Source organism: Patagioenas fasciata, chromosome 11 (assembly GCF_037038585.1).
Source record: "Patagioenas fasciata isolate bPatFas1 chromosome 11, bPatFas1.hap1, whole genome shotgun sequence".
Classification (NCBI taxonomy): Eukaryota; Metazoa; Chordata; class Aves; order Columbiformes; family Columbidae; genus Patagioenas; species Patagioenas fasciata.
In genome coordinates, this window is record NC_092530.1 from 18,067,438 (window position 1) to 18,092,546 (window position 25,109).

At 40.4% G+C, this 25,109-nt stretch overlaps 1 protein-coding gene across 4 annotated transcripts in view; it reads right to left on the reverse strand.

Moving 5' to 3' along the window:
- Positions 1-342: 342 nt before the first annotated feature.
- IL1RAPL2 (interleukin 1 receptor accessory protein like 2) overlaps positions 343-25,109 on the reverse strand; it is a 372,810-nt gene continuing 348,043 nt past the window's right edge. For all 4 annotated transcript variants that reach the window (XM_065846525.2, XM_071813491.1, XM_071813493.1 and 1 more), the window contains 4 exons: positions 22,631-22,776; positions 16,890-17,033; positions 13,066-13,236; positions 343-3,688 (listed from right to left, as the gene is read on the reverse strand). In XM_065846525.2, the coding sequence (XP_065702597.1) occupies positions 2,991-3,688; positions 13,066-13,236; positions 16,890-17,033; positions 22,631-22,776 (1,159 nt within the window). In that variant the 3' untranslated portion in view covers positions 343-2,990. The remainder of the gene's footprint in view (positions 3,689-13,065; positions 13,237-16,889; positions 17,034-22,630; positions 22,777-25,109) is intronic.

Genomic DNA, 25,109 nt, shown 5'->3' on the forward strand with positions numbered 1-25,109 from the left:
CAGACAGAGGAACACAAAATGCACTTATGCCCTTCTGTTTCAACTAATGAAGTTCACGTGAATGAGCTAGAACATTTTTGCCACCAAACTGTCACTGCTGCCACCAGGGACTGCACTGGAGGGTTGCTACAATTTTCACTGTGGGACAAGCTCCTGGTCTTGATGCCACCCAGGTCCCACTGACACATGCATTTCATTGTTTGATAGTATTTTTCCAGACCCTTAAGTGCTACCTATGGCAACTGCAGCACATCATACTGGTATTACATGAAACTGGGCCAACAAGAGGCCTCCTGAGCTCAGGTCCCCATCCCCATACTGAAAGCAGAGGGGTACAGGTGGTTCAGATTCACGTCTATATTGTCAATACACACTTCAAAATCTTAAAGCAGATTGTGACTTGTCATCTATAACTAAAAGACATCGGTACACAGACACACAATGTGCTTTTGCAAAATGACAGAAAAACTGTTCTTTTCATGTTACCTCAATGCAAACATGACTGCATTTTGCTTTTATATAGCTACTGCTCTAAGAGACATTATCATCAGGTAAAAGAATTTGCTACCCATAATTAGTCATTGTAAATAAAAGAAGCAGATCAACCTGCATATGCATTTTTTCTTTTTTTTCTTTTTTTTTTTTTGAGTTTGCATGCTTAGTACAGAACCAGTAGGTTTAAAATCTCACTGAACATTCTATGTGAATTAACTAGATTTTAAAGTAATGTGGAAAGGAGAACGATGAAAAGTTCAGCTTTTCGTTTAAACATATGCAGCTCTTCTCATGCAGGGTTTTCTTCTAGTGTTTTCCCTTTTAAAAAAATCACATTTTGCGTTAAAGAACATAGCCAGTGTAAACACAGTCTGTAAACACTTAAAAAACGGTGCAAATTCTGTAAATTTCTGGGAGGAGGCTGAAATACATATATTTATAATGGAGGTAAAATTACTTTCTCAGTAGAAAAATATGCATATTAAACACCCATATGTTTGGAACGTAACTTCACAAAAGAGCAAGTTATAGTCCTATACTGTGTAGTAAATTAATATGTTTTCTAGATTTCCATTTTCAGTGTTGTGTCGAATGCATAATAATGCCAGGAACAAAACAAGAGAAATATGTATTATTTAGAACCTAATGAAAATCTTACCATTAGTAACTGGTGTAAGAGGGCACAGAATAAAGAACAGGGGAAAGAAGCAATGGAAAAATACCGACCTCGATGAATTACTGCACATTTGAGATCATTCTCATGGCTTTTGGGCCAATTCTGGATACTTCTGTCTCAGGTCAGTGTTTGTTTCCATTTGACTGTAGGGTGCAATTTAGGAACCACTGCAAAATGTCAAGGATTTACTGAACTTGTTTGCCGATGAAACTGCAGGCAGTCAAGTGCAGAGTGCGAGCTTTTATTCATGCAAGCAAAGAGAACAATGCTAAAATCCTACTGAAGTACAGGCAAGCTTGCCTGCCATAAAAATATTTTGGGAAACTTGCTCCAGTAGATTGTACTGAAACAAAACTCTCATGACTACTGTGTTTTCGTTAAAACTGTGCCAAAAATTGCAAAACTGTCTTCTGCCTTCATTATTTAGAGCTTTTTCCTTGAATACTATTGTCTCCACGGTCTGATTCTGCAACCCTGAATCAACAGAGTGTGGAAATCTCCATGAAACATCCTGGTCCAAAGAAAACTTAACTCGCTGAGTAGTGAAGCCTGATGCTGAGTATGGGTAGGTCCAACAGCAGCAAGAATCCTTTCCATGAAAGATAGATGAGAGTATCCTATTTGACTGATGGGATCACTCACATAAGTGAGAAATGCAAGACCTTACCAGGTGCTTATCACTTTTCACTACTTGCACAGAGCAGAAATACTCCTGCTTTGGCCATGTTTAAAAGGGACATAAACTGACAGGTAGATAAACAGAGAGAAAACTGTCTCAGGTGATTATCACCGCATTAGACTGCTAGTAAACCTGAATAACTTAGCGCTTCATCTCTGAATATTGCTCTAGTAATTATTTTCTATTGCTGATGTTCTCACAAAAAAGGTTAATTTCAAATTGTAACTACTGATTTTGGAAAAAAAATTCCTATGTAAAATTGCATTGCCTTTATTACAAATCTTAAAAGAGCTCAAGAGGTTTTAAGAAATTTCGGATTAATGAATTGACTGACAGACATAAATTTATACTTAAACTGTTTAAAAAAAGTCACTAAAAATCTGCAAAAAATAGTGAAATAATCTATAATTGACAGGAAAATTATTTTAAATCCTCCTAAACATCTTCTGATATTCTAGTGAGTTGTTTAATAAAACCACATTGCTAATCATTGACTAGGAATACAACATGCCTCAGTAACAAAATGAAGAGATGTTGATGTGAGCAGGTGATTTATTCTGCAGCAACTGTTACTATGCACTTTATTGATAAAGCTTCACCTGCATTGTTTCAGCTGGTCATCTTCTAAAATGTATTTGTGAGACAACATTACCAGGAAGGTTTCCTCCTCCTTCCTTCTGAGAATGATTCACCTGGTCTGTGCAGGACTTGATCATTTTCGTAGTATGATCAGAATTTCAAACTGTACTGCAGTCTATAACAAAAACCCAACAACTTCTGTGTATTTCGAATACTATTACATAAATATGTATGAATGTGGGAGACCATGTACAGTGACCTTTTATCCATCCCAGATTGTAAACCTACTGTAAAATGATGGGATCTGTTTTTTCTATTCCCCCTCCTTTTTAAAGAAGCAATAAAATTGTACATTAAAAGACAGGAAGGACATTACCAAGTTACAAAAGAATGCCCCCTTTGTCAGTAATTTGTAAATGTAAACAAAAGGTTCAAGTAGAAAAGCAAACAAGTGTGCTGCTGCTTCGAATATCTTTTCTCACCCCATGGGGTTAGGCCAAAGTTCTTTAAAAACGCGTCTCCATGGCGGTCATGAAGCATCCCAAAATGTCCTGATCTTCACTACCAAATATCACTGGTGAAGCTAAGCTCCTTTGCTGATAAAGGTAGCAACGGGTTGTTCCTGTGAGGCTCTTGGGGATCCTTCATGGTATTGTTAAGAGGTAGCTGTCCATTTAGTAGTGTCAAGGGTATGTTACAGTATGTGTGATGGTTGCTTATGGAAGCTATTGGCAATGTTGCCGCTGACACATCATATTCATATCCTCTGCAATAATGTCTCATTTGCACAGAGTCTGCTTGATGGTAATCAGTTAAATCAGCCCGCGATTCTACCAACGTGGCAGAAGTGCCGGTGACGGCAAGAGAGGGTACAGTCTGGAGGTCTCCAAAAAGGCCCTGCTCTGCAGAATCCAGGACCTGATGCCGAGACACCACCTCCTTTTTCTTCCCTGGCATTTCAAAGACTAGGCGCTTCCAAAACTTAGAATTCAGTTTGCTGCTTTTTGGTCCTTTCCACTTGACCACTGAGAGAAGTTTGATGGTGTGCTTTAAAGATTCCACTTCATGATAATTCACTTTCCCTTTTAATTCAGTACACTCAATCAAAATAACTTTGATTTCTCCACTGACTAGCATGTTATGGAGTCTGTTTTCCATCTCAAAAATACTCCATCCTCTCCTGAGAACATAGTCTGGAGTTAACACGATAATGAGTCTTCTGCTTTGTTCAACACATCTTGTGAGATCTTCAATATAGGCTACAAATTACAGAAAGAGAGAAAGAGTAAAGAATAAAGAAGTCTATTGTATCAAAACATCAGGCTTGCAATCAAGTATAACAATCAGCTTACTGATCCACACCATTTAAGACAATTTCACAATATACTCCAACAAAAATAGGATTGTGTATCACAACATATTTGTATTTATGGAGTACATATATAAAACTCCGTAGTAACACCCTCCATCCTTTACTGGTTTTCCCTGTTCATCTCAACAGAATGACATCTACATAATATCCTCACTGTGTAGATGCAATACTGACTAAAAATACACAGTTAACTTACTGAAAAAATATAGGTCAAGATCAATGTAATGTTTGTGTAAAGTTTATCAGTAACTCTAGATATGAATAACATCGCATTGAAGGAAGCACACACTGGGAAGCAGCTCTTGTGTTTCAGATGCAAGGACATGAGGGTGCTGCAGGGTGTATGAACGGTAACTTGCAAGATCTCAAAAAGAAATCAACTCTCATCACATGCAGAACTTGTGCAATTGCATAGAAGCATCATGGTAGCTCTTTTTGTTTTAGGTGTTGACCACAAAAGGACAACAACATTCTTTGTGGCCCAATGTTTTGGTTTGGTTTTTTTTTTAATATCACAAACCTATGCTTCTATGTACCCCAAGGTATTAGAAGAAAATTGACAAGTGATAGGAACAAATGGAAAATTTAAACATGTTGGAGGTGTTTATTTGTTGAGACATCAGTGACAAAGAAAACAGTATTATTATTTCATTCATGCAGCAAGTAGTTGCAAATGATCAGTGTAAGCAGAAATGCCAGCCCCATCATTAGGTCCATGATGTCAGCTTACTGAACCATGAAATATTCTGGACCTGGATCTCTGAGTTTCACTTGTCCCAGGGATGGCAGGGAGGAGAAGCCAATTACACTGGTTGACATGGAACAGGATGGGAAAGAGATCTACTTACAGACCTGATCTAAAACCCATTCAAATGAACCGAACTCAACAAATTCCAATGGGTTTTGGGTCAAGACCAGAAAAATTAAACCATTAAAAAAAACCCACACTAAGATTAGAAAAGTGTTCATCGGTTGCACAGCATTGCAATTGCGAGCTTAGACACAAGATACAAGACACTTTTTCTTTAAAAACTACATGAACCTCTTGACCATGCTACTCAGAATGTGCCACCTGACAACAGAGGAGAAGCATGTGTTATAAATGAAGACTTGGACACAAGAGCTGCACAGAACAGATCTTTACTCAGCACAGGGCAGGGCCTCTCTTACACACACTGCCCTCCAGCAGGAACGACGATTACAAATAACAGCATTAATCAACATCTGTTACTGCAAGACTCATTGTTATAGTCCCAGGCACCATACCACAGCATGCTTATTCACACCACTTCCAGTAAGTAAATAGCTACAAAATAGGCCAACAGGAACATTCTAAAATAGCTTATTTTCATAAGACTGAAGGCATAGTTAGCATTGGATCTGCCTTTACCGATGTTTTATTTCACCACTTAGCAGCAAGAAGAATTTCTTTCACAAATGGAAAAAAGAGGCAATTGCAAACATCCCACAGACACACAAAAATTTAAGACATACACATATATTACAAATGTCTATGCAACAATCCTGACTTTTTGTTAATGTTTTATGACTCTTAAATCATGCAGCATTTACAGGCTTGTTGTTTGTTGTTTTTTTTTTCTTAAAATATTTTATGAGGAAAACCCCCACATTGCTCTGTGTAAAATACTCATTAATGAAAAAAATTCAACATGAAAATCCATGGGAGAAGCAGCAAAGAGGGAAGAGAATCAGCAACAATGAGAAAATGATAAGCAGAACTGGTGAAACAAAACTTAAGGAAAGGTAGAAATGTTCAATACAATGGAAAGAGATTATCCCAATGTATCAACAGCTCAGACTCTTCATTTTCTTCCTTTCTTTCTGCTCCCAAAAAGAAAGAATTTAGGTGGGAAGCTTCATCATTAGAGGTTGAATCTGCAAGATACAGTAAAACAACAAACTATCATGCATCTTTCCTGAGATATTCATCGCTCCTTCAAACAGCTCAGAACACTGCTATGTACAAGATAATTCTCTGCAGGACACAATACCGGTCAGTACCACACAGCCAGGCCAGTGCTAGGCACAGCCATGCATATACTGTAGGCATCTAATTAAAAGAGAAAAACCCAACAAAACAAAACAAAAAAATCACTCCACTTTCATCTCTTCAAATATCCAGCAGCAGTCATTTCAATAGCAACAACCCAGCAATAATCCCTTATATCATCTCAATCAAAAACTTCACCAGACTTTGCTTTACACAGGGAACGAGGTAGGAAGAAGACAGGAAAAATTCCCCATTTTCACAGCTGGATACTTCTCCCCTCTGTGCCTCCCCCATACTTTTGCACTCCCACCTTTCTTACTGGATATTGCAACAAGTTAGAGCTCGTTCTACAGAAGGCTCCACAGACACCTCCACAAATGATCGCTAGGTGCTCCTTCACGTTCCAAGTTTGCAGCTGCTTCGCTGACAGACATGGGCAACATATAGGGGCTTTGCTGGTGCGTTGAGGATAAAATATACTGTATTATAGGAAATTGGGAACCCCAATGAAAAGGCAAACACATTTTCCAGCCATCTGGTCCAGAAATAAGGGCAGTACTAAGGGACAACTACCAAAGGCAGGTGACAATCTCCTTGGAGCACGTAGTTCCATTTGGTGCACTCTACAATAGGTCTAAGGTGCACAGCATACACATTTCTGTGAGGAAAAGCATGGGGAACAGATCCCTTTCTGTGGAAATTCAACCTTTATTTTTTCCAGAGGTACCAGACTGACTGCTTAAGCCTATGAGTTGCTAAATCACCCACTCTCACTTCAGAATTTGAGGCTGCCCAAAACACTGCAGGTTGTCTGTCTTGTGTTCAGTCCATCAGGAGGTCTTAAATCCAAGCAATCTATATTGCAATGTAGGATGGAGAAAGGGCTGTTTTCACCCTCCCAGTGAGCTCAGATGTAACTGTCAGGCCGTGTTTCTGTTTCACTTTCAAGAAAAAACCACTGAGCAGGGATTTCAGGAATGACGTCACCAACCAGGATCAACTGTAAGATTCCAGAAAAATACAGTTCCATCATATAAATATCATTTTGCTGAAAATTCACTTTCACTGCAGGAGGTGCCAACTTCAATGACACTTCATTGTGAGGGGAGAAGAAAATAATCTTGACAAAATCAGTATGGAATTATTAGTTTTTAATTCCCAAAGATTGTATTTTATCATAAACTAGAATGTAAAAATAAAATGTCAGCATTAGAACTGAGCCACTTGATGTCATTGAAAAAGAACATTTTAAATTTTGACCCTTTTTTCCCCTTGAAACAGTATTTTGCAATATGGTCCCAAAACTCTTTTCAAAATGTTAGCATTTGCCATAGGTCAAAAAATAAGAATTGTGAGTGACTGTATCAGTAAGGAACTTGCATCATGTCCAGTGAAATGCCCAAGGAGCTGTGGACAGCAAGAACTTCTAGACTCATAACATACATAGTTTTTGCATGGTTGCCCTTAAGTAACGAAGACAGATCACCTGACAGCAAATATGTGCTCACCAAACCATCAACATGTAATGATGCTGAACTGTAGTTAGAAGCACCAAAGAAGAGAAGTCCATTTGCAGTTAAATCATGCATAACTGCCTACTGAACCTTGAACGAGCCACACTAACCACAGGCTGGAGGGAAACCCAGACAACCTCATATGCAAGCGCACTAAGAGCAAGGGAATTAATGAACACCATGGACACAGAGCTGCTTACGCAGAGAAAAGACTGACTAACCAGATTCAGATGATTTGCAGAAGCAGTTGAGGGAGAGGGAAAGTACATCAGAAATCATAAAAAGCCCTATGGATATTTTTGGAAAGCATGGTCTGCAGGACCACAAGAATCAAAGAGTACCTGCCATCAACCACACACTGACTGGTTCCTGGCACTCTGAAAATAACCAGCCTTCCTGCGTTCAGCAGTGTGACTATCACTTGAGAAAGTTATTCATAGAAGAATAATTCAGCCCTGGTTTCCTAACTGAATAGTTTCCAAACCCCAACTCTGATTACTTTATTATGACAAAAATTATAGCATGTGTTGTTTTTCCTGTTTATTAAATATTTGTTCCTTCTGCTAGCTCAGACCAGAACAGTAATGCAGTTGGGACTGATGAAACACAGAGCAGAGCGATGGCTGCTCCCCAGAGAGCCCAACCCCGGGATAAGTTAAGGGACAGCTGATGAGCTCAACATAAAGAACAAATAATGCAGATCAGATGACACACTGCCCTCTCACCATACTGCTCCCTTAACCACTGTCAGCCTTTCTGTATTTCATGTGGCATAGGAAGAAGGGATGAAGGAGAAGAAAAAGATGGGAGCTCTGGGGATGTCTCCTTGCAGACTGAAGTGGGTGATTTTAGTGAAACTGTTCTGGTGATAGATGATGGAATCAAAATTCTGCATATTTAGAATCAAAGATTCATAAACTCATCCAGGTTAGAAGGGGTTCTGGTGGTCTGCGGGTCAACACTCTGCCCAAAGCAGAACCAGCTAAGATTGCTCAGGGTCTTTTCCAGCACAGTTTTGAAGACCTCCTGGGTTGGAGGTTTCGTCTCAGTGTCTCTGGGTTCTTTTCCGGTGTCTGACTATCCCTACCATGAGGAAAATTTTCCAAATGTTTAAATAGAATTTTCAGTGTTGCAACTCATACCTGTGGCCTCTTATTCAACACTGTGCACCTTTGAGAAGAGTCTGCCTCCACCTTTGTGCTTCCACTGGAAAGACAACAATAAGATTCCTCCTTGGCTGTCTTTGTTGGCCTTTTCTTCAAGAAACACAGTTCTCTGGGGCTCTCCTCTTGTATTATGTGATTCAGCTCCCCGAACATCTTGGTGGCCGTCAGAGGACCATTAGCGGGTAGCCAGCCTTCCTGTTTTTTGTTTTATTTCTCCCATTTCCAACTGTCATTTCTGTGCATCCCTGCTACTCCTGCCCATGTCTGGCATTAAGTATAAGATTAATACAGAGTAGACAACCAGGGACTTCTGAAAGGAGTTTGTGGAGCTGGGTACTCTTTTCCCACTCCATAGAAGTGCTGTCCCCTACTGTATTAAGGCTTTTTGGGAACCCCAGGCACACAGTTCATATGGGTTTTCTTCATCCAGGAACCCGAGAAGCTGGAATTCATCAGGCAAAAATCACACAGATGGGCAGACAAACTACAAAGTGCCAGAACTGCAATACTGGGCTGTTGGGTGCTTTTTATCACATGCTTTAGGTGCTCTCCTGTTGTGCTGACAATCTCTCATTTTTTAGGTAAAACCAAATATTTTTATTCCATCACTGTAGTTCTTTTCAGTGCCTGCTTTCTATGTCCTGGGCTGAGCTAGAGTGAATTGGTGGTGGTGTTTCAATCCTGTCAAGATGAAATGCACATATGCTTAGAGAGCAACTAGATGGTGCTCTAATAGGTTTGTATTGCTGGTACTAAAAATCCAACTTGACAATTTTGACCTCTTCACTTTCAGGGTTTAAGACAATTTGCAGAAACCACGTGATAAAAGTATCTTTCTCTAACATAGCCCCAAATTTAGAAGTCAAGTGCAAATAGATGTTTCTCTCTGTATACACACCATCCTTAGCAAGACAAAAAATGGCGCAGGTAAAAACATAATTATCCCTGTTTCCCTCCCCACAAGCATTCAGTCTCCTCGGGTCTCCTAACACTGAATTTAAAAGCTCACAGGGCTTGAGAGTCTGCTTGCTGTGGGAAAGAGAGAGGGTTTGCTAAAAAAGCCCTGAAAACTAATAGGGTGGAAAAAACGGTAAGAGCTAAGTAACAACTGCACCTGTATCCTAGGGATCACAGTCTCTTTATACAAGCTGACATGTTCAATTATGCCTTGGTTACCTAGGCAGAAAGCTGCATGTGCTGTCAGCTCTAGTAGGCTGAAGAACACTCACTCTCTGTTACGACCAAAGATATTCTTTAAGAAAGAATAGCTGCTATAATGCTTCCTACAACATGCAACTCCAATCCTGGGTTACAAATGTGGTCTTGCTGCTCACAAAGCACACTGCATTTCATGTCTCCCTGCCACGCTGCCCCTCTCATCTCCCAGGCTGCATGGATACGGGGTTCATGCAAGCAGAGAAGCGGTGGCTGCTTGAACCCTGTTCCTGCCTCACCAGTTTGGGGAGCAGGTCCAGCTGTGCTGCTCTCAGGCAGCTCCAAGAGTCACCACAAACGTCCTTGCTGGCCACCTTCTGGTGGGCACCACTGAGGCCCCTGGCATCCTTCGTGGTGATTCTCCCATTAGGACAAAACACTCCACTGGGATAAAAAACATCTGTATCCTGGCAGGGTGCAGAAACCAACACCTACTGCAAAACATGATTCAGCCCCATCTGGCCTGGACTCTGGATGCCGGGGATCTGCTTCTCAATGGTGAATGGTGAACACGGTCAGTCCCCACAGCCATCACCTCTGTGCTCCCAGCAATAGCAAGGGTCACTCCATGGGCATCCCTGAAGCAGAGGGTCCTCAGCACGGAGCTGAAATGCAGAGCTCAAATACGCAGCTCACTGCTAGGTGTGCAGCCCCAGCTAAGGCACATCTGGCTGTCATCTTTCCCTCAGCTGCACAGGGACATGCAGAGCCTATCATAGCTTTTCCCCAGAGGTTAGAGATGAAACAGCTAGACAGAAACATAATCAAACGTGTCCCTGAATTTTTCTGAAATCAGCTTTTTAGTTTCTTCAGAGAAGTGTGCAAGAAAGTTAATGAAATACTATTTAACAAATCTATTTTTTGCTTGCTCTCAAACCCAAGTAGCAGCTGTACATGTTGCTTCATGCCAGGAACCAAGCGCAATAATGCACACCCTCCTGTGGTGGCACCTTAAAATTGCAGCGATTATATGAAACAAGCAGGCTCACAAAACACACATTTGTTGTACTAGTGGAATGCACACATCTAAGTACACGAGGTATAGAAGGAAACGCAGCAGAATGGAGAGTGGGAAACATTACATTACACTGAAAGTCATTTAAACCGAAAGGCAAAGAAATGCAGTACATGTGAAAAGAGACATTTCCTAAAAAAAAAAAAAAAAATTTAAAAAAGGGATAGCTGTGACCAAACCCCCAATTTTATTTTGTCATATATGCCACTTTTTGAGACAATGACTCTAAAACGTTATGTTACCTCTGGAGTTTCTGGCAGGTCCATACCACATGGGACTGTCTGCTCTCCTCACCAAGCACTGCAGGTCCTTGTAAGAGCACCAGGCAGAACACAGACATGTTCCACTTCTCCAGTGCACATGGAGAGCTTACAAATACAGGAGTCCTTCCCATCACCTCTCCCACTCCCCCCTTTTGCTCCCCCAAAATAAAGTGCCTTCCCCCATATCTTGGTTGAAGCTAACCCATGGAAATTATACTCATTTCAGTTCCACATTTTATTCTTCATTGTCATTTTGTCTGATTAAGCGTTCTTGAAGCTCCATGTGTTTGAATCAGGCCCTTTCATAATACTGAAGAAGTGAGTGTGAGAGGAAAAAAAGAAGTATTAAATTTGTGAATGTTCATAAATGAGAACTGACATTTTCAGGTACCCTACGTTTTCAGGAGAGGTTTAATGAATACCCAAAGTGATGAGAAGTATTTGCTGAGTGTCTGACTGACAAAAATAGACAAAAATAAAATACCATGCTGGCTGGTACAGCACTTGGAAAGAAGAATCTCATTTCAGATTAATCTGTGCTTCAGTATAGTTATCACTGAAGGGCTAGCTTTAAAATTTTTAATTCACTTGCATAATTGCTGTGTATAACTCTGCTATATTGTTGGATATGAAACAACTATTTACAACATTCCTGCCATTTTTGACACAAAAAAAAATGTATTTTCTCTTAATAGTATCTAAAAATTCAGTACCACTTGCTTGTGTTGTCAGAAATAAAAGTCTATAAGCCAATTCCCCTTTCTGCAATATGTCACCAAGGGAGTAAAACTCACACCTTGCAAAAGGAATAGGGGAAGCAGCTCTAACCCAGGAGCTGCAAATGCACATGGGAAATTCAAATCCCTGCACAGGGCTTTGCGTGGTGTCTGACCAGGCTCTGACTCCTCTTCCCCAATGGAACAGGACTCTCAGCTCTGTTTCCAGCTCCCTCAAATGTCAGAGCAGAAGGAGGCTCCAACTTCTGGGACAGTCACTGATGTTTGGCGGCAGCAAAGCAGCAGTTCCAAGTCTTTTGGCAGGCAGGTTGCTAACGCAGCCATGTTCTAGTTGTTTCATGTCTGAGGACATCTGCTCCAGCACAACCACTGCTTTGTGTTCTTGTTCGTATTTCCTATACAGCATCATATGCAGAGATAAGTTTGTGTTCTTTTCTAATATTTTCCAAGGAAGTGATCTGCAGACAGAATTTCTACAAAAAGCTGATTTCTCACAAGGGCAGCATTTCAAATAAATGTGATATTAAAGCAAACATACTGCACATTCAAAATTCATCAACATGATGCATATGACTCATGGTCTTTTTTGACTTGTCCAAAAATTAATCTGGAAGAAGAGATAACACATCTACAGCTAGGAAGGCATTAACAGTTGATACAGATATGCAAAATGCTGCTGTATCTTCAGACGTGGCATCAAAACTGATTGGAAATGGACAGCTGTATTTCACCGTCAGCATGGAAAACAGCATCAGAACACTGGGCTGTACATAGGCCTCTGAAGAATCAGAGTTACTTACCCCAAACCGACACTGCTTAGAAATGCAACACTTGGTCAAAACTGATGAAAAAATTGCACCTGTACCATTAACTGGGACACTACTGTAGCTATGAGATTTCAAAATTAGGAAAAAACAAACAAAACCAAAAGACAATGGGAAATATGACTTTTACCTGTGAAGCTCCGGGAGACAAGCAAATAATTGCTGGAAAAAATAGTAATCCCATTTTCAACGATTGTAAAACAGAGACTACAATTTCCTGCCTAGCTGTCTGTGTCTGATGTAGAGATTTTGGACTACAGTGTTCCTTGCAGCACTGCAGCCTTTCCTGTGGGCAGGTCCAGCTCCTGCCTCCACTGAAATCAATGGAAGCTCCCTCAGATTTCAGTAGTGCAGGAATGAGCTGTAACCGAGAGGTCAAATTTGTAGCACTGAGGAATCTGCCCCAGTCCTCACAATCGCTTCACAAGGAGAGGTTTTCCATATCTAGTATTTATTGCACAGTCCAGGCCTCTAAGAGACATCAGAGAGAACTAAAATTGATCGGTCAGAAATACTTACTTCCACTAGGGATCAAGTCCCTATCCGGAATGAAAAGCTTATATCCATAGTGCTTTTCTAGAACATCCGGCAGAATTTCCAGTGCAAACTGCTCCTCTTCATTATTTTCACAATCTAATGCATCAGGATCCACTTTGGTGTATGAAAGATATGCATCATATTCCTTGTTGTCTGTAAGAAAACAAAGGCATGTTCAGCCTGCTGTTTCCAAGGGTACTATAAAGAATATAGGAAAGTATGAGGAAATTCTATTATTCCTTGAAACAATCAAGCATTTCCCAACAAAGTTGGGACTTTTCACAGGAACATATAATCTGGTTTCCATAGAGAAATTTTTCAGACCAGACAAAGGATATCCTTTCAGTTTTCTTCAGCATGTTGAGCTGGTTACTAACTCTGCTTCATGTTGCCAGTGTACCCATTTCACATCTGAAAAGATTGTGGGCAAAATTTCGATACAAAAACTAAAGCTGAAACTTTTCTATTTTAATCCTTTACATATTGCTAATGGAAATCTTTCTTTCAACTCCTATGCCTCAAGAGTGCTATGATTATGTGAAAGTTTTGAGATTGGAAAAGTTTCTGAGCCTGGAAAGTTTGGGAAGTTTTGAGCAATGAAAACTTCCTTGCACAAGTAATTGTGAGAAAATACATGACTTAACTCAAATGAATAGTGATTATGCAGAAAACAATGACAAATACAAGCAGTTCAAAGTGTTTCGTTTTGGTTTTTTTAATAAGGTCTTGTAGCTTTTCAAACCAATATAATAATTCTAGAGGTCACTTGATCCAGGACATTTTAAATACTTGGGGCTCACAGCATGAAACTCCAAGAGCAAACGGGGTGCATGGGGAGACATTGCCCCTCCACTGTGCCTGCAGGTTGGGGTGGAGGCAAAGCCTGGTGAAAGGGTGAGGGCAGGCAGTGAGTGACAGAGGGGACCCGGGACACAGCACATGAGGACAGGGGGGCTGCAACCCAGTGGTTTGGCTAGAAAGGCTACCAAACCTCCTCCTCCTCCTCCTCCTGCACAGCACAGGGGCTCAGCTCCAGCTCTCTGTGTCCGAAACATGGAGCTAAAAGCTGGAGGCTGTGCCAGGGGCAGAAGTGGCACCACTATTGAGCTTGGGATCCATGCTGGGATCAGACTGCCTTAGTGAAATTTCTCTTTGCTATTCCTCTGCAGTAATGGAAAATGGTACATTAAAAAAGTCAACCTTCAGCAGCTCGGTCACCAGGGAAAAGCACAGCTGCCATTATTTACAGAAAATGAAAAATCAAATACTTAATGTTGTGAGGACGAAACTGCATGAATGGAGGATTGCTGAGTGCCAATTATCTGTAAAGAATAGTGCACATGAAAGATAATTAAAGCAGTTAAAAACCATCAATATATTCAATAAAAAGAAAACATAGCTAATCATAATACAATACATTCCTTCATGACCTTGAAATGATGGCTATTTTCTTAAAATTCTTGACACAAAGCCAGACCCATGAGGGTCAGAGCTACAGACAAAGCATGTGAATAATTATGTCTGTAAAAGGCGATTTGCTAAGTAACACCATCGCTGTATGGGAGGATGTCCACCTAGCTTGCTGATATTTCTCTGAAATCAACAACATAAAAAAAAAAGAGTAGTTACTGATGGAAAGATGACAGATGAACAAACAGCAAAGAAAAAAAAGGCCAGCCAGCTCTGGAGGCCTGTCCAAAACCCACCACCCTGTCCATAATGAAGCCTGCCAAAACCTTTTAAGAGAAGCCAGCCACCAAGTGATGCGGGAGGCAAACAAACATCTGAGAGCTCTGCAAAGGCAGCGAAGCAAACCCCTGAGTGCTGCCGTGCCTGGTTACAAAGCAGCGTGAGAGCCGTGTGCTGGCACAGGGGCAGACAGGGAGGGTGTCCCTGCGTCCTGTCCCTTCCAGGTACGTGGCTACAACAGCCACCCCCTCCAGCCACCTCCAGACACAATACAAGGAAGCAAGACATAGAGCCAGCTTCCCCAGGTTCCCGTGAGTCCATATGCTTGTGTCACATCCCTACCCTCTTGACTCCCTCCTTGCAAGGAGGATGGAGCAGAAGGACCTGTCCATGCTTCCCCACTGCTCGCTCTGTTTGGAGCCACTTTCTAAATGGCTTCCCTTAGTCCTCAGTATCATTTTCTCTAAAAACAATGCTCTGCACCACACAGGAAGTGAATGCATCCAACATTGCTTACATAGGATATTTTTAGAAATAGGAATAAAGCAAATCTGTTGAGTGCCAAATCTCCTATTTTAAAGACTTACATGTATAAATGGAAAATGACCCTGCAATTGCATCTATACAGCTGACTACTCATGACAATCTGTATGTTCCCCCTATAGCCTATATGAGTAGAAAAAACCATCTCCCTCTATGCTTTGACTTCAGTAACATTCTGCCTCCATTTTTCATTCTGCAGGATCAGAATGAGACACAAAGCTGCAATAGTTCTAAAATCACACACCGGAAAAATAAAAGGTTGCTTCCAGAATTAACATACACACACAATCCCCTATGTACTCATGGGGCTTCCTCTAAATAACCAGAAGTTACATAATAAAAATGCAGCAGCTTCACACTGAAAACATGAGATAAATGAATCAAAGCAATCTGGAGGAAATTGCCTCTTTGGGTCACTTTTTGTTGGTGTGAACCAGGGATGTTATGTTGGTATAATCCCAAGGTGTTAGAGGCAAATTACTTCCAAAACCATATAATTTCACTCTTCACTTTCTCCTAGGTATCAGTATAAATATTGTGCAGTATTGTATAGTATGAAAAAAGGTTTAGGTTTTCCTACTCACACATGAAGATCAAGAAAGAGGCAGTTTCCTGACCTCTATTCCCGCTATTTATCATTCCACGTTCTATAAAATCCCCTGGACATAATTTCACCCATTCTCCAAAACTCCTACGGATTTCATTGTAGCTAAACATCTTCACACCATATGTCCCCAGAGTTAAACAGAAACATTTATTGTTTTGATAACAGTAATGATAACTGCAGAAAGGAACACAATAGGAGAAATGTGTTCCCTGCTATTTTTACAAATACATTATTGTTTCCAGTCACACCATTCCAGACCGCATACATGACTCAGAGGTGTTGCAGTGGGCTACGAAAAGTACTTGTATTTGAAGACAGTACTTCAGATCTTTAGCAGATACCAGTTAGATGCATATTGATAACATATTAATTGTGCTATAATGGAAGTATTAAGAATATGATAATAAGATTTAAAGCACTTGGATTTAGTTTACCAGGGCTTACTCCAGCTTTATAGGAGGAGGAATGATCTATATTGAGGAGAATAAAAGCTTCAATTTTAAAATACACATTTGGCTTTTAGCCATCAAAGATAATATATATGCTAGTGAGAGGGAAGGGGGAGAAGAACACCGGAAAATACCTGGCGAAAGGGCTGCCCACACACAGTACGGATCTCAGGAGAAGCAATCCCGGGCATGTGTGGCACTGGGACACATGAACATGAAGAGTTCTCCTGAGGAATCGGTTCACCAGTGACATTCAGGCCTCTATAACAGACTCATGAACAATATTTCTGACTCCCATTTGCTTATGGCATGGCCTGGGGACATTTCAGTGAAAAGACTCATCGATTTCAGGGAGCTTTGGAAGAAAGTCTTAGGGCTTTACACTGCTGGCTGCTCAGTAGTTTGAACTTAAATTGGCAGCAGGTATCTTTTGGGATTCATTTCAATCTAGAAGTTTCATTACTTTTGGTCTCTGAAACATTTCCATTGCATATACTGAGTCCCGAGCAACCGCTTACCATCAGCTGCTTCGTCTCCTCCAAAGTTCTGTCTGTAGAACAGCATTAACTCTATGTTGTAGCACTTATAGATGGTCACGAGCAAAATAAGCAGAAGAAGGATGGCTCCCAGTCCTCCGGCAAGTTCTATTTTGTAGATCAAATCTAAAATTAGCAAGGAAAGTCAAAAAGGTTATGATCTTTCTGAACTTCATTTGCTCTAATCCACTGCACAATCTTGGATAAAATTGTGCAGCTTCCAATTATAACCACTGTAACATTAAGAATGCCTGATTTTTTGTTAGTTACCTATTGTTTGTTAGCTACCTATTTTTTGTTGGTTATCTATTACCTATTTGTGTTCATTACCTATTGCTTAGCTTTACCCATTTACTCCATCTACTGTCCATCTGAAATCACCATCCAAAACACTTTTGAGGCTATAATCGTAATTCTTCTACAATTGTGCAGTGATTTTACATGGAGTATTAACCGAACTTTAATGAGTTTAAAACTTCTGGACTGGCAGAGTACATCAAATGCTGTATGCAGCATGTGGAAATAGATACACTGACATATTTTACCCCACTCGGGAGGCTCTAGTCCCCCAAATAACATTAAAATTTGGTTTCATGTTTGTGAAGCTGGTGGATGAGCTGATGTCACCTGCTGAGCCAGGACTTCAGCTGAATCACTGAAGGGTGAACTGAGCATCCAGAATGCTCAAGATAAGTGAGAAGCCAGGAACACACATCAGGCTGCTAACAGCCACTTTGTTTGAGTTGTGATGGCTACCAACAGATTTCTCATATGTTTGTTTACTACTCATTATACTTTAATGAGAACTAGTGCTAGTTGAAATTTCCTACTGGGATGCTTTTGTTAGGAAACATCACAAGGAGTCTGCCTCAACAAACTTCACATATTCATCCAAATGCAATTATCCACCTTTTACAGCTGGGGAAACAGAGGCAGAGAAAAGTGAAACAACACATTCAAGGTTATTCAGCAAAACAATGCCAGAATGGGATAAAAAACCTTGAATACCAGTCCAGGGCTCTACCTGATGTAAAACTTTAACAGTATTGCTCTTTAGCCTAAAATGGCCTCTGAGCACAATACTGCTCATAACACGACTTGGCATATTACTTAGCCACAAAAGACAAAAGATGTCAATTTGACAATAGCTACCTCTAACAGCCTGTGTTAGTTTAGATAAGACGTTATGAAGACATTCACTGCTATGATAAAAACGTGAAGACGTAGCAACTGTAATACAAGCAAGACAAAGTTTTTGTGATCTTTGCAGTTCTAAAACTTAGGTCAAAAAAAAATACTGGTATGTCATTTGTGTCATTTTCAAGATAAGAACCAAGTTAATTGTGCATCTTTTGGGGTTATTCTTGCCTCGCCATGCCTTGTATTTCAATAATTAACGTCAGATGTCAAGCTATTCCCAGTTTACAGTATCTCTGATGTCTGTCTGGTAGGAAGTCATGGACGAATAGATGGAAAAGGTCTATTATAATTGCTATTTAATCTCTCTGAGAACACAGGGAATTCATAGGACTTTCACTACACTACATGATAAAGGTAGCATATGCTCTGGGGATAAATCTGGTCAAATCAAGAACAGTTGGGTAAAATCACTTTTCAGGGAAAAGACTTTTTTTTGTTGTACTGAGTCTTCTTTCCTTGGAAAATGAGATGACGGCAAAGCAGCCAGCTTGGAAGGAGAGAAAATGCTGAGCCTTGATCACCCGCAGCACAGACGGGTGTTCACTTGCCAGGGGAATGGCAGAGTGTCAAGCAGAACCAAAAACTCCAGCTCAAAAGGCAGGATTTATTTGCTTTTGCATGTTCTGTGTTTGTCCTACTGCCCCATAAACTCTCCTAGAGTCCAGATGTAAGGAGGCAGAAAGGCAAGGCTTTTGAGCTCCTTATTTCTATTCCAAGGTGGAGGTAAAGGACAAAACCACACCATGTCCAGATTTCTCGCTTACTTGAGCCCTTAGTCTCTGATTAATGCCTGACTCCTCAAGTGATCCTCACTGAGGTCAATACGGAAGGTGACACACCCAGCATTAGGAAAGGAGTCAAATTCAGGCTTTGTGCCATAATAGTGACTAAAAAATAGTAAATAATAATATTCTGTTAGTTTCCAACGTAAAATAATGTAGAAGAACTTAGCTAATATGTGTCATAGAGGTTGATGGTCTTCAAAATTAGTCTCAAACACCCAATACGTGAGACAGAAATATATTTTAGAAGGTTCCTCATAATGTAATACTGTATCTTCATCACCACCACCCCCCCCCCCCCCCCCCCCCGCAATCAGTTTCCTATGGGTCTTGAATAAAGGCAGCCTCCTTGGAATAAACGGTGAGAAAATATCATTATAATATTTACTTTCATCTAAATTCACTGCTTCTTTCCACTAAAAACGTCTTGGTTTTATTCTTCCGTTAATGACAAGATATTAATAATCCAGGACAGTTATATTATAGACTATGTAGACTTAAATCACTAAAATACTGGACTGCTTTCATATTCATTTGAAGGGACTCCTGAATGATTTCCACGACTAAGAAGCAAGTGGATGAATATTCTGTTTCCATGTAATTTGAGCACCAAATGTGCTAGGATAGCATAGAGAAAAACAGAAAAGTAAACAAAGCACTGTCCAGAACTTATTTTTTAAATACTTGAAAGTAAATGACAATGTGGTCTTGAGTTAAGTCAGTAAAGAAGAATGTGATAGCAGACATTGGTATTTGGGTCTCAGGAGAAAGCCTGATTCTGTCATTGCATTGGGAGCCGTGGGTGTTTGAAACTGTAATTGGTTCTTTTTCAGCCAAAAAAAGAAAAAAAAGTCCTAAGTGATGATGCATGCTCTGGGGCTGTTAGAATAGTACACTGGTGCTGTACAGATAGCACTCCTGTATTCTCCGACAGCATTTGTGAGGACTGTACCACTAATAAAGTAAAAGACTTCAACATACTCTATCTTAAATATTTGAACAGTTGCCCCTTTTTCTTCCTTAAAGCAAAGTCCATGTTTAAAAATAACCACCTGATGTCAAAACAAGCACTAATTCTAAAACCTCTTCTACTACAGCTATCACTTGGATTTGGGGTTTATTCCTGGTGTTTGATACGAGCCTTCCTAGTTTAGCAGCACTCGCTACTCAAGCCCATTTGTGTACCCCTGCTGTGCTGCAATCCCACCTTTGAACAGAGGGCAGACATAACCTACACCACTGGGGCAATCTGGAAACAAAACTGAGCAACAAGCACCTCTTGTTCAACAGGGACAACGTAGCCCTTCACAGTTAAAACTTTGGAGGAAGGGAGATTTCTCTGGTTCAGGGATCAGTGCTTCCCCTTCACCTTTTCCAAGTGCCCCAGCACCTGGAAACTGCAGCACATTACAACAAGGATCCCCGATCCCTTCTTCGACACACATAAAGGATCCTGGTCACATCAAGGGTTCCTGGCTCATGAACGCTACCGTCAAATTCAAGCCAGAGAAAGCTAGGATAAGAAGTAATTACATCAAGTTGCAGAAAGGAAAAGTTTGGTCAAGTATTTGCTAGAACTCTAATAAATAACAAACGGGACAACGGGACAGGCAGTCAAAGGACATAGTAAAATACTGTGGTTATTTTAAATGACACTTTAATAGCTTGAAAATCAACTATTGAGAATGCCTGAGGGGAATATAAGCTTTTTACGACGACAGTGGAGAGAGAAATGAAACAGTATCTGAGAAGTGATCCTTTCCACCTCCAAATTCTGTATTCAGCAGTGCCGCTTTCATAATTTCAGCAGCGGTCTGAAATGTCTGCATTTTCTTGTTATAAATAAACCTGGCTTGTTATTCTAATATATACAACACAGCTGAATATTTAAGTGTCAACATAAATATATTTACTATCAGTTGTATATTTATTAGGTTCAGTGCATGGAAAGGTAGAACGCTTTTTGCGCTAAAGAGGCTAATCCTTCATCAAGATGACCAGCTTCGTTAAAGTTCTGACATGCTGTCAGTTTAGATGTTGAATATACATTTGCATGTGTTCCACATCACAACTGCGGGCCCTTGCTTCTCAGAGTGGTTTGCACCTCCCTTATTGTGTTTTATTCTTATAGCTTAGTATAAAATAGAGCCTATGTTATGCCCTTCTTTCTGAGAGGACATAGAACTCTCATGTCTAGAGGAAACTGTAAGCAGGACTTCATTCAAATGGCTTTAACAGGATTGCATGCTATACATTCACACATATTACACATGGGTCACATAAAAGAATAGCAAAAAAAAGAGGACATTGACCCAAAAGTTTCTTTTCCCCAGTAGCCATTTTTTGCCCCAATACGGCCTCTCCCTCATCTTTCTTTTTATACAGATCATAGCCATGAAACAGCATGTAGCATCCAGCATGCCTTTAGGTGAACTGGTGACAAAAGATGTTTTCCAGAACTACGATGCCCCATCTAGAGAGGCCTCGGCTGGTCCCTCCTGTTCTCCACCTGCCTCTTAGTTCATTTGTCCTGCACTGATGTCTGCCCTAGGCTCAGAGGTCAATCTGCAGCACCCTCAGGTAATGATAGTACATTTAAACCTTCTCCAAAGGGTGACACTTTGGGGGAATTTTGCTGTGTGACAATGGAGAGCATTGGTTTTTTCAATTGACACCAACCCTGCAATGCACAATCTGCCAAGAAGTGTGTCCTTCACTTTAGCGATCTGAAAGCACGTGAAGGGCTGGAACAGCACTTATGGGTGTGCCTTGTGAAAACGGTTGTTCTCCTCTTTCAGTAGATTAATTTACAGTCAAGAATAATGGCAGAGATGTGGACAATATAATAAATCTTCAGTCTCCTGTGCTGATGTCTCTGTGGTTTCCCATTACATCCTTATCCCAAGTGTGTCACCTTCCTTTGCTTTCCCAACAGTCCCTGTTTATAGCTTTTGTATTACCTAATGCACTGTATCTTAGAGAGATCACCATCGAATTTAAATGTCACCCTACTTATGAATAGGAAAGGTGATTGAACAAACAACATAAGAATTGTAATGAGATATTGTTACACTCCTTATGATAATAACTTCTACAAACAGCAGAGCACAGTGGCACCTTTTAATGTGGAACATTCAAACCCAAATGGTTTCATTTCTGTTCCAGATAACTTGTCAGTAGTGGTACTCCCAGTTCTAGGTACGGTACCAAGCAAAGCAACCATGATGAGGTAATTATCCATTGATTTGTAGTTTCCATTGCAATCTTTTCATTCCCAATGCAGTCAGAAATCAAAACTGTTTAAAGCTTGCAACTGAAACAGCAAAGCCAGGGAGCGGAGAAATAGGAGAACATCTGACCTCACTGCTGAGGTGCCTGTTCTAAGAAAAGCACGTTTTAGCTGCGTGACACAATTACCTTTGGCCTAGTCAGCCAACTCTGGGTCAGATTCACAGGTTGTTTAGACCAAAATACTTCCACTGATTATCCTGATGCTTTATGGGTGACTGTATTCCAGGCAAGTGCCTCACCTGCAAGGCTGATTCACTAGAGACTAAAGAACAATTCATGACGTTTTTTCACAAATGGTAAACAGAAGCTGTAACAAAACCATATTTCAGCTCCAAGCAGGCACACAGGAGTCCAAGCCTGAATCAGAGAGGCCAGCAAGACCTTCGCTACTGGCTGACCTGTTGCTGCTGAGGCAGGCGAGAGTACATATAATGAAATGAAGAGAGTTACCTTTCTTGCGCAGAAGAACACTGGCATGTTTCCGTCCGTTTCTGTTTTCCACGTGACATGTATAGTTAGCCAGGTCTGCCTCCTCTACAGCATCGAAGATCAACGTCAATTCAACTTCTTTTTCTCCAAGATGTTCTCTGAGAAGTCTGAAAGAAAACATACAGCTGTCACTTAACTGAATTAATAGAAGTGGAAGGTTCCCAAAAGAACCATGATTTGTCAGCACAGTGTTTCTGGTTTCCTCCACTCCTGGAGAAGGATGTGGGAGACTCAAGTTCCTGAAAGAGACTTGACAGAGGCATCTTTCATGACAATCAAAAGCTTTTTTTCTCTTGCCATGTCTACAGCAAGGAGCTGAATCAAGTGCAGGAAGAGCATCTACGGGTGCCATGGTTGCATGGGGCTTGTATACCTCAGCTCCAGCAGAATCAAATGATAAAAACAATGTTTCTTTTAAAAGAGGCAATAAATACTCACTTTCCAGATAAATAAATATGCGCTACTAAGCCATCGATGAGCAAGTTCTAAGGCAATATTATAAAGGCTGGGTATTGTGATACATTTTAATGTAGTCTGGAAAACCAATGAAAGGAGCTGTGCTATTCTCTGGAATTTTCCTCTATTTTGGGGGCTAGGTCCTGACTTTAAAAGGGAACAGTGTCAAGAACAAGATCTCTCTGCTCCTTTGGGAGGACAGAGGAGACATGCAAAATGCCCACAAAGGGAACAGAAAGTTCTAGTAGACTTTCAGGCCAGCGGTACAGTCTTTTCAAGTCATTGTTCAAATGTGAACATGAAAAAGGATGCAAAGTAAATGCAGGTGTTTTCTGATGCTGACATTAAGTCTAAAAATACAATGCCCTGTTCTCTCAAAAGGCTTCTTATCAGTTGCTCCAGAAAAAGTCACCAGTTCTTTGAACAAGGAAAGGTAACATCAAGTAAAATCCACCCGATCCATTCAGTCCCGTTAGTGTTCTGCTGCGTGACGTGTACAGGGCAAACACAGAACGTGCCATGCCCTCACCCTTGCACAGAGCGCTTCAGTGAGCCTTTTCTCTGAAAAGATAGCGTACGGCACTAAGTAAAGTTATAAATAAGATCCACGTTCACTGAAAAGTAAGTGTTTTCTCTGGAGGCTGAAGGGAGGCAACGGGGCACAAAGTAACGAAGCAGAGCGCTGTCTGCGCTGGATGGAAACTGCTTCTGGAGAGCTTAATGTTTTTCAACAACAACCACCCCCAAACTTCTCTATTGCAAGCCAAAGTTGTTTAGGTGTTTCCAATGTGCACAAACATTTTATTACGTACATAATTTCATATAACAAACATGGAACACCAAATTTGAAAACGAATCACAAGTGAGGTATGAAGGCATTCCACTAGACAATCAAAGATACAAGCCTGACTACTATAAACCACACATGTACAGGGAGATTTCATACGGCACATAAGCTTTAAAGGCTTGTGTGAGGAGACATACCAGAGCACCCACAACAATTCAGCCGCTTTCACTACGGCTGGGTATCTACCCAAAAAGCAAGTGGAAAAACACTAGTTTAAGAACAGGCACGTGTGTGGCATTTGGAAATTTTGATTGCGTCTTTTTTTGCGAATTCACTCTAATTTATTGTGTATTTTTGCATTTTTTTTATGCTGTCCCTGAGTCCAAGTGCAAAAAATAACGCAAGAGAGGCTGAATTCCTATCATTTCTGTCCAGAAAAGGAACCCCCCAGGAGAGCCTGATCTGTTTGCAGACTCAAATCAGTCTAAATCATTGGGGGTCAGATAAATCAATTCTTATTTACCTATTAATATTCCATATGTATATACAGTGAAATATTTTAAATTCAGGAAAGTCATTCTTCCATGTTGTAAACAATATGCTCCACAATTTTTGGCCTACAAATCATGCTGCAAGGTATGAATAAAATCATTAACAGAGAAGATGTCTAGGACACCAATCTGGAACGCTCTGTCAATGTTCAGATTATGTTGTGTTTACTATAATCAGTATATTTTATAAAGAAAAAAATGATGACAGATTACAATTAAGATAAAATAAGCTATTATTCTGAATCTATTTAAAATAAAATAATTGACCCTTAAGTTTAAAAAGTATATAATCAGCTAAAAAGGAGGCTTCATAAAAAAGAACATGCATTTGGAGTGAGAAATTTTTTTCACTTGTTTTCATGCTAATTGCAATCTTTAGGAAGAGAACTCTTAAGAATGGGATCTAACATGAAAATACTGACAGACGCTTAAACATTATGCTGGTAGCAAAATGCAGAAAGCTCTTAGTGGTGTTAAACTTTTCATTCCTGCCTTTTTTTTCCCTTTCTTTCTTTTAACCTGCGTTCGGCAGCTAATGATTCGTTATTGCTACAGAAACACACGGTCACCTACATTTTTTAAGGAGTATGCAGACTTTAATTGTTTGCATTTTCTAGCTGGTTCAGAGAACGCTGAGCACAATATT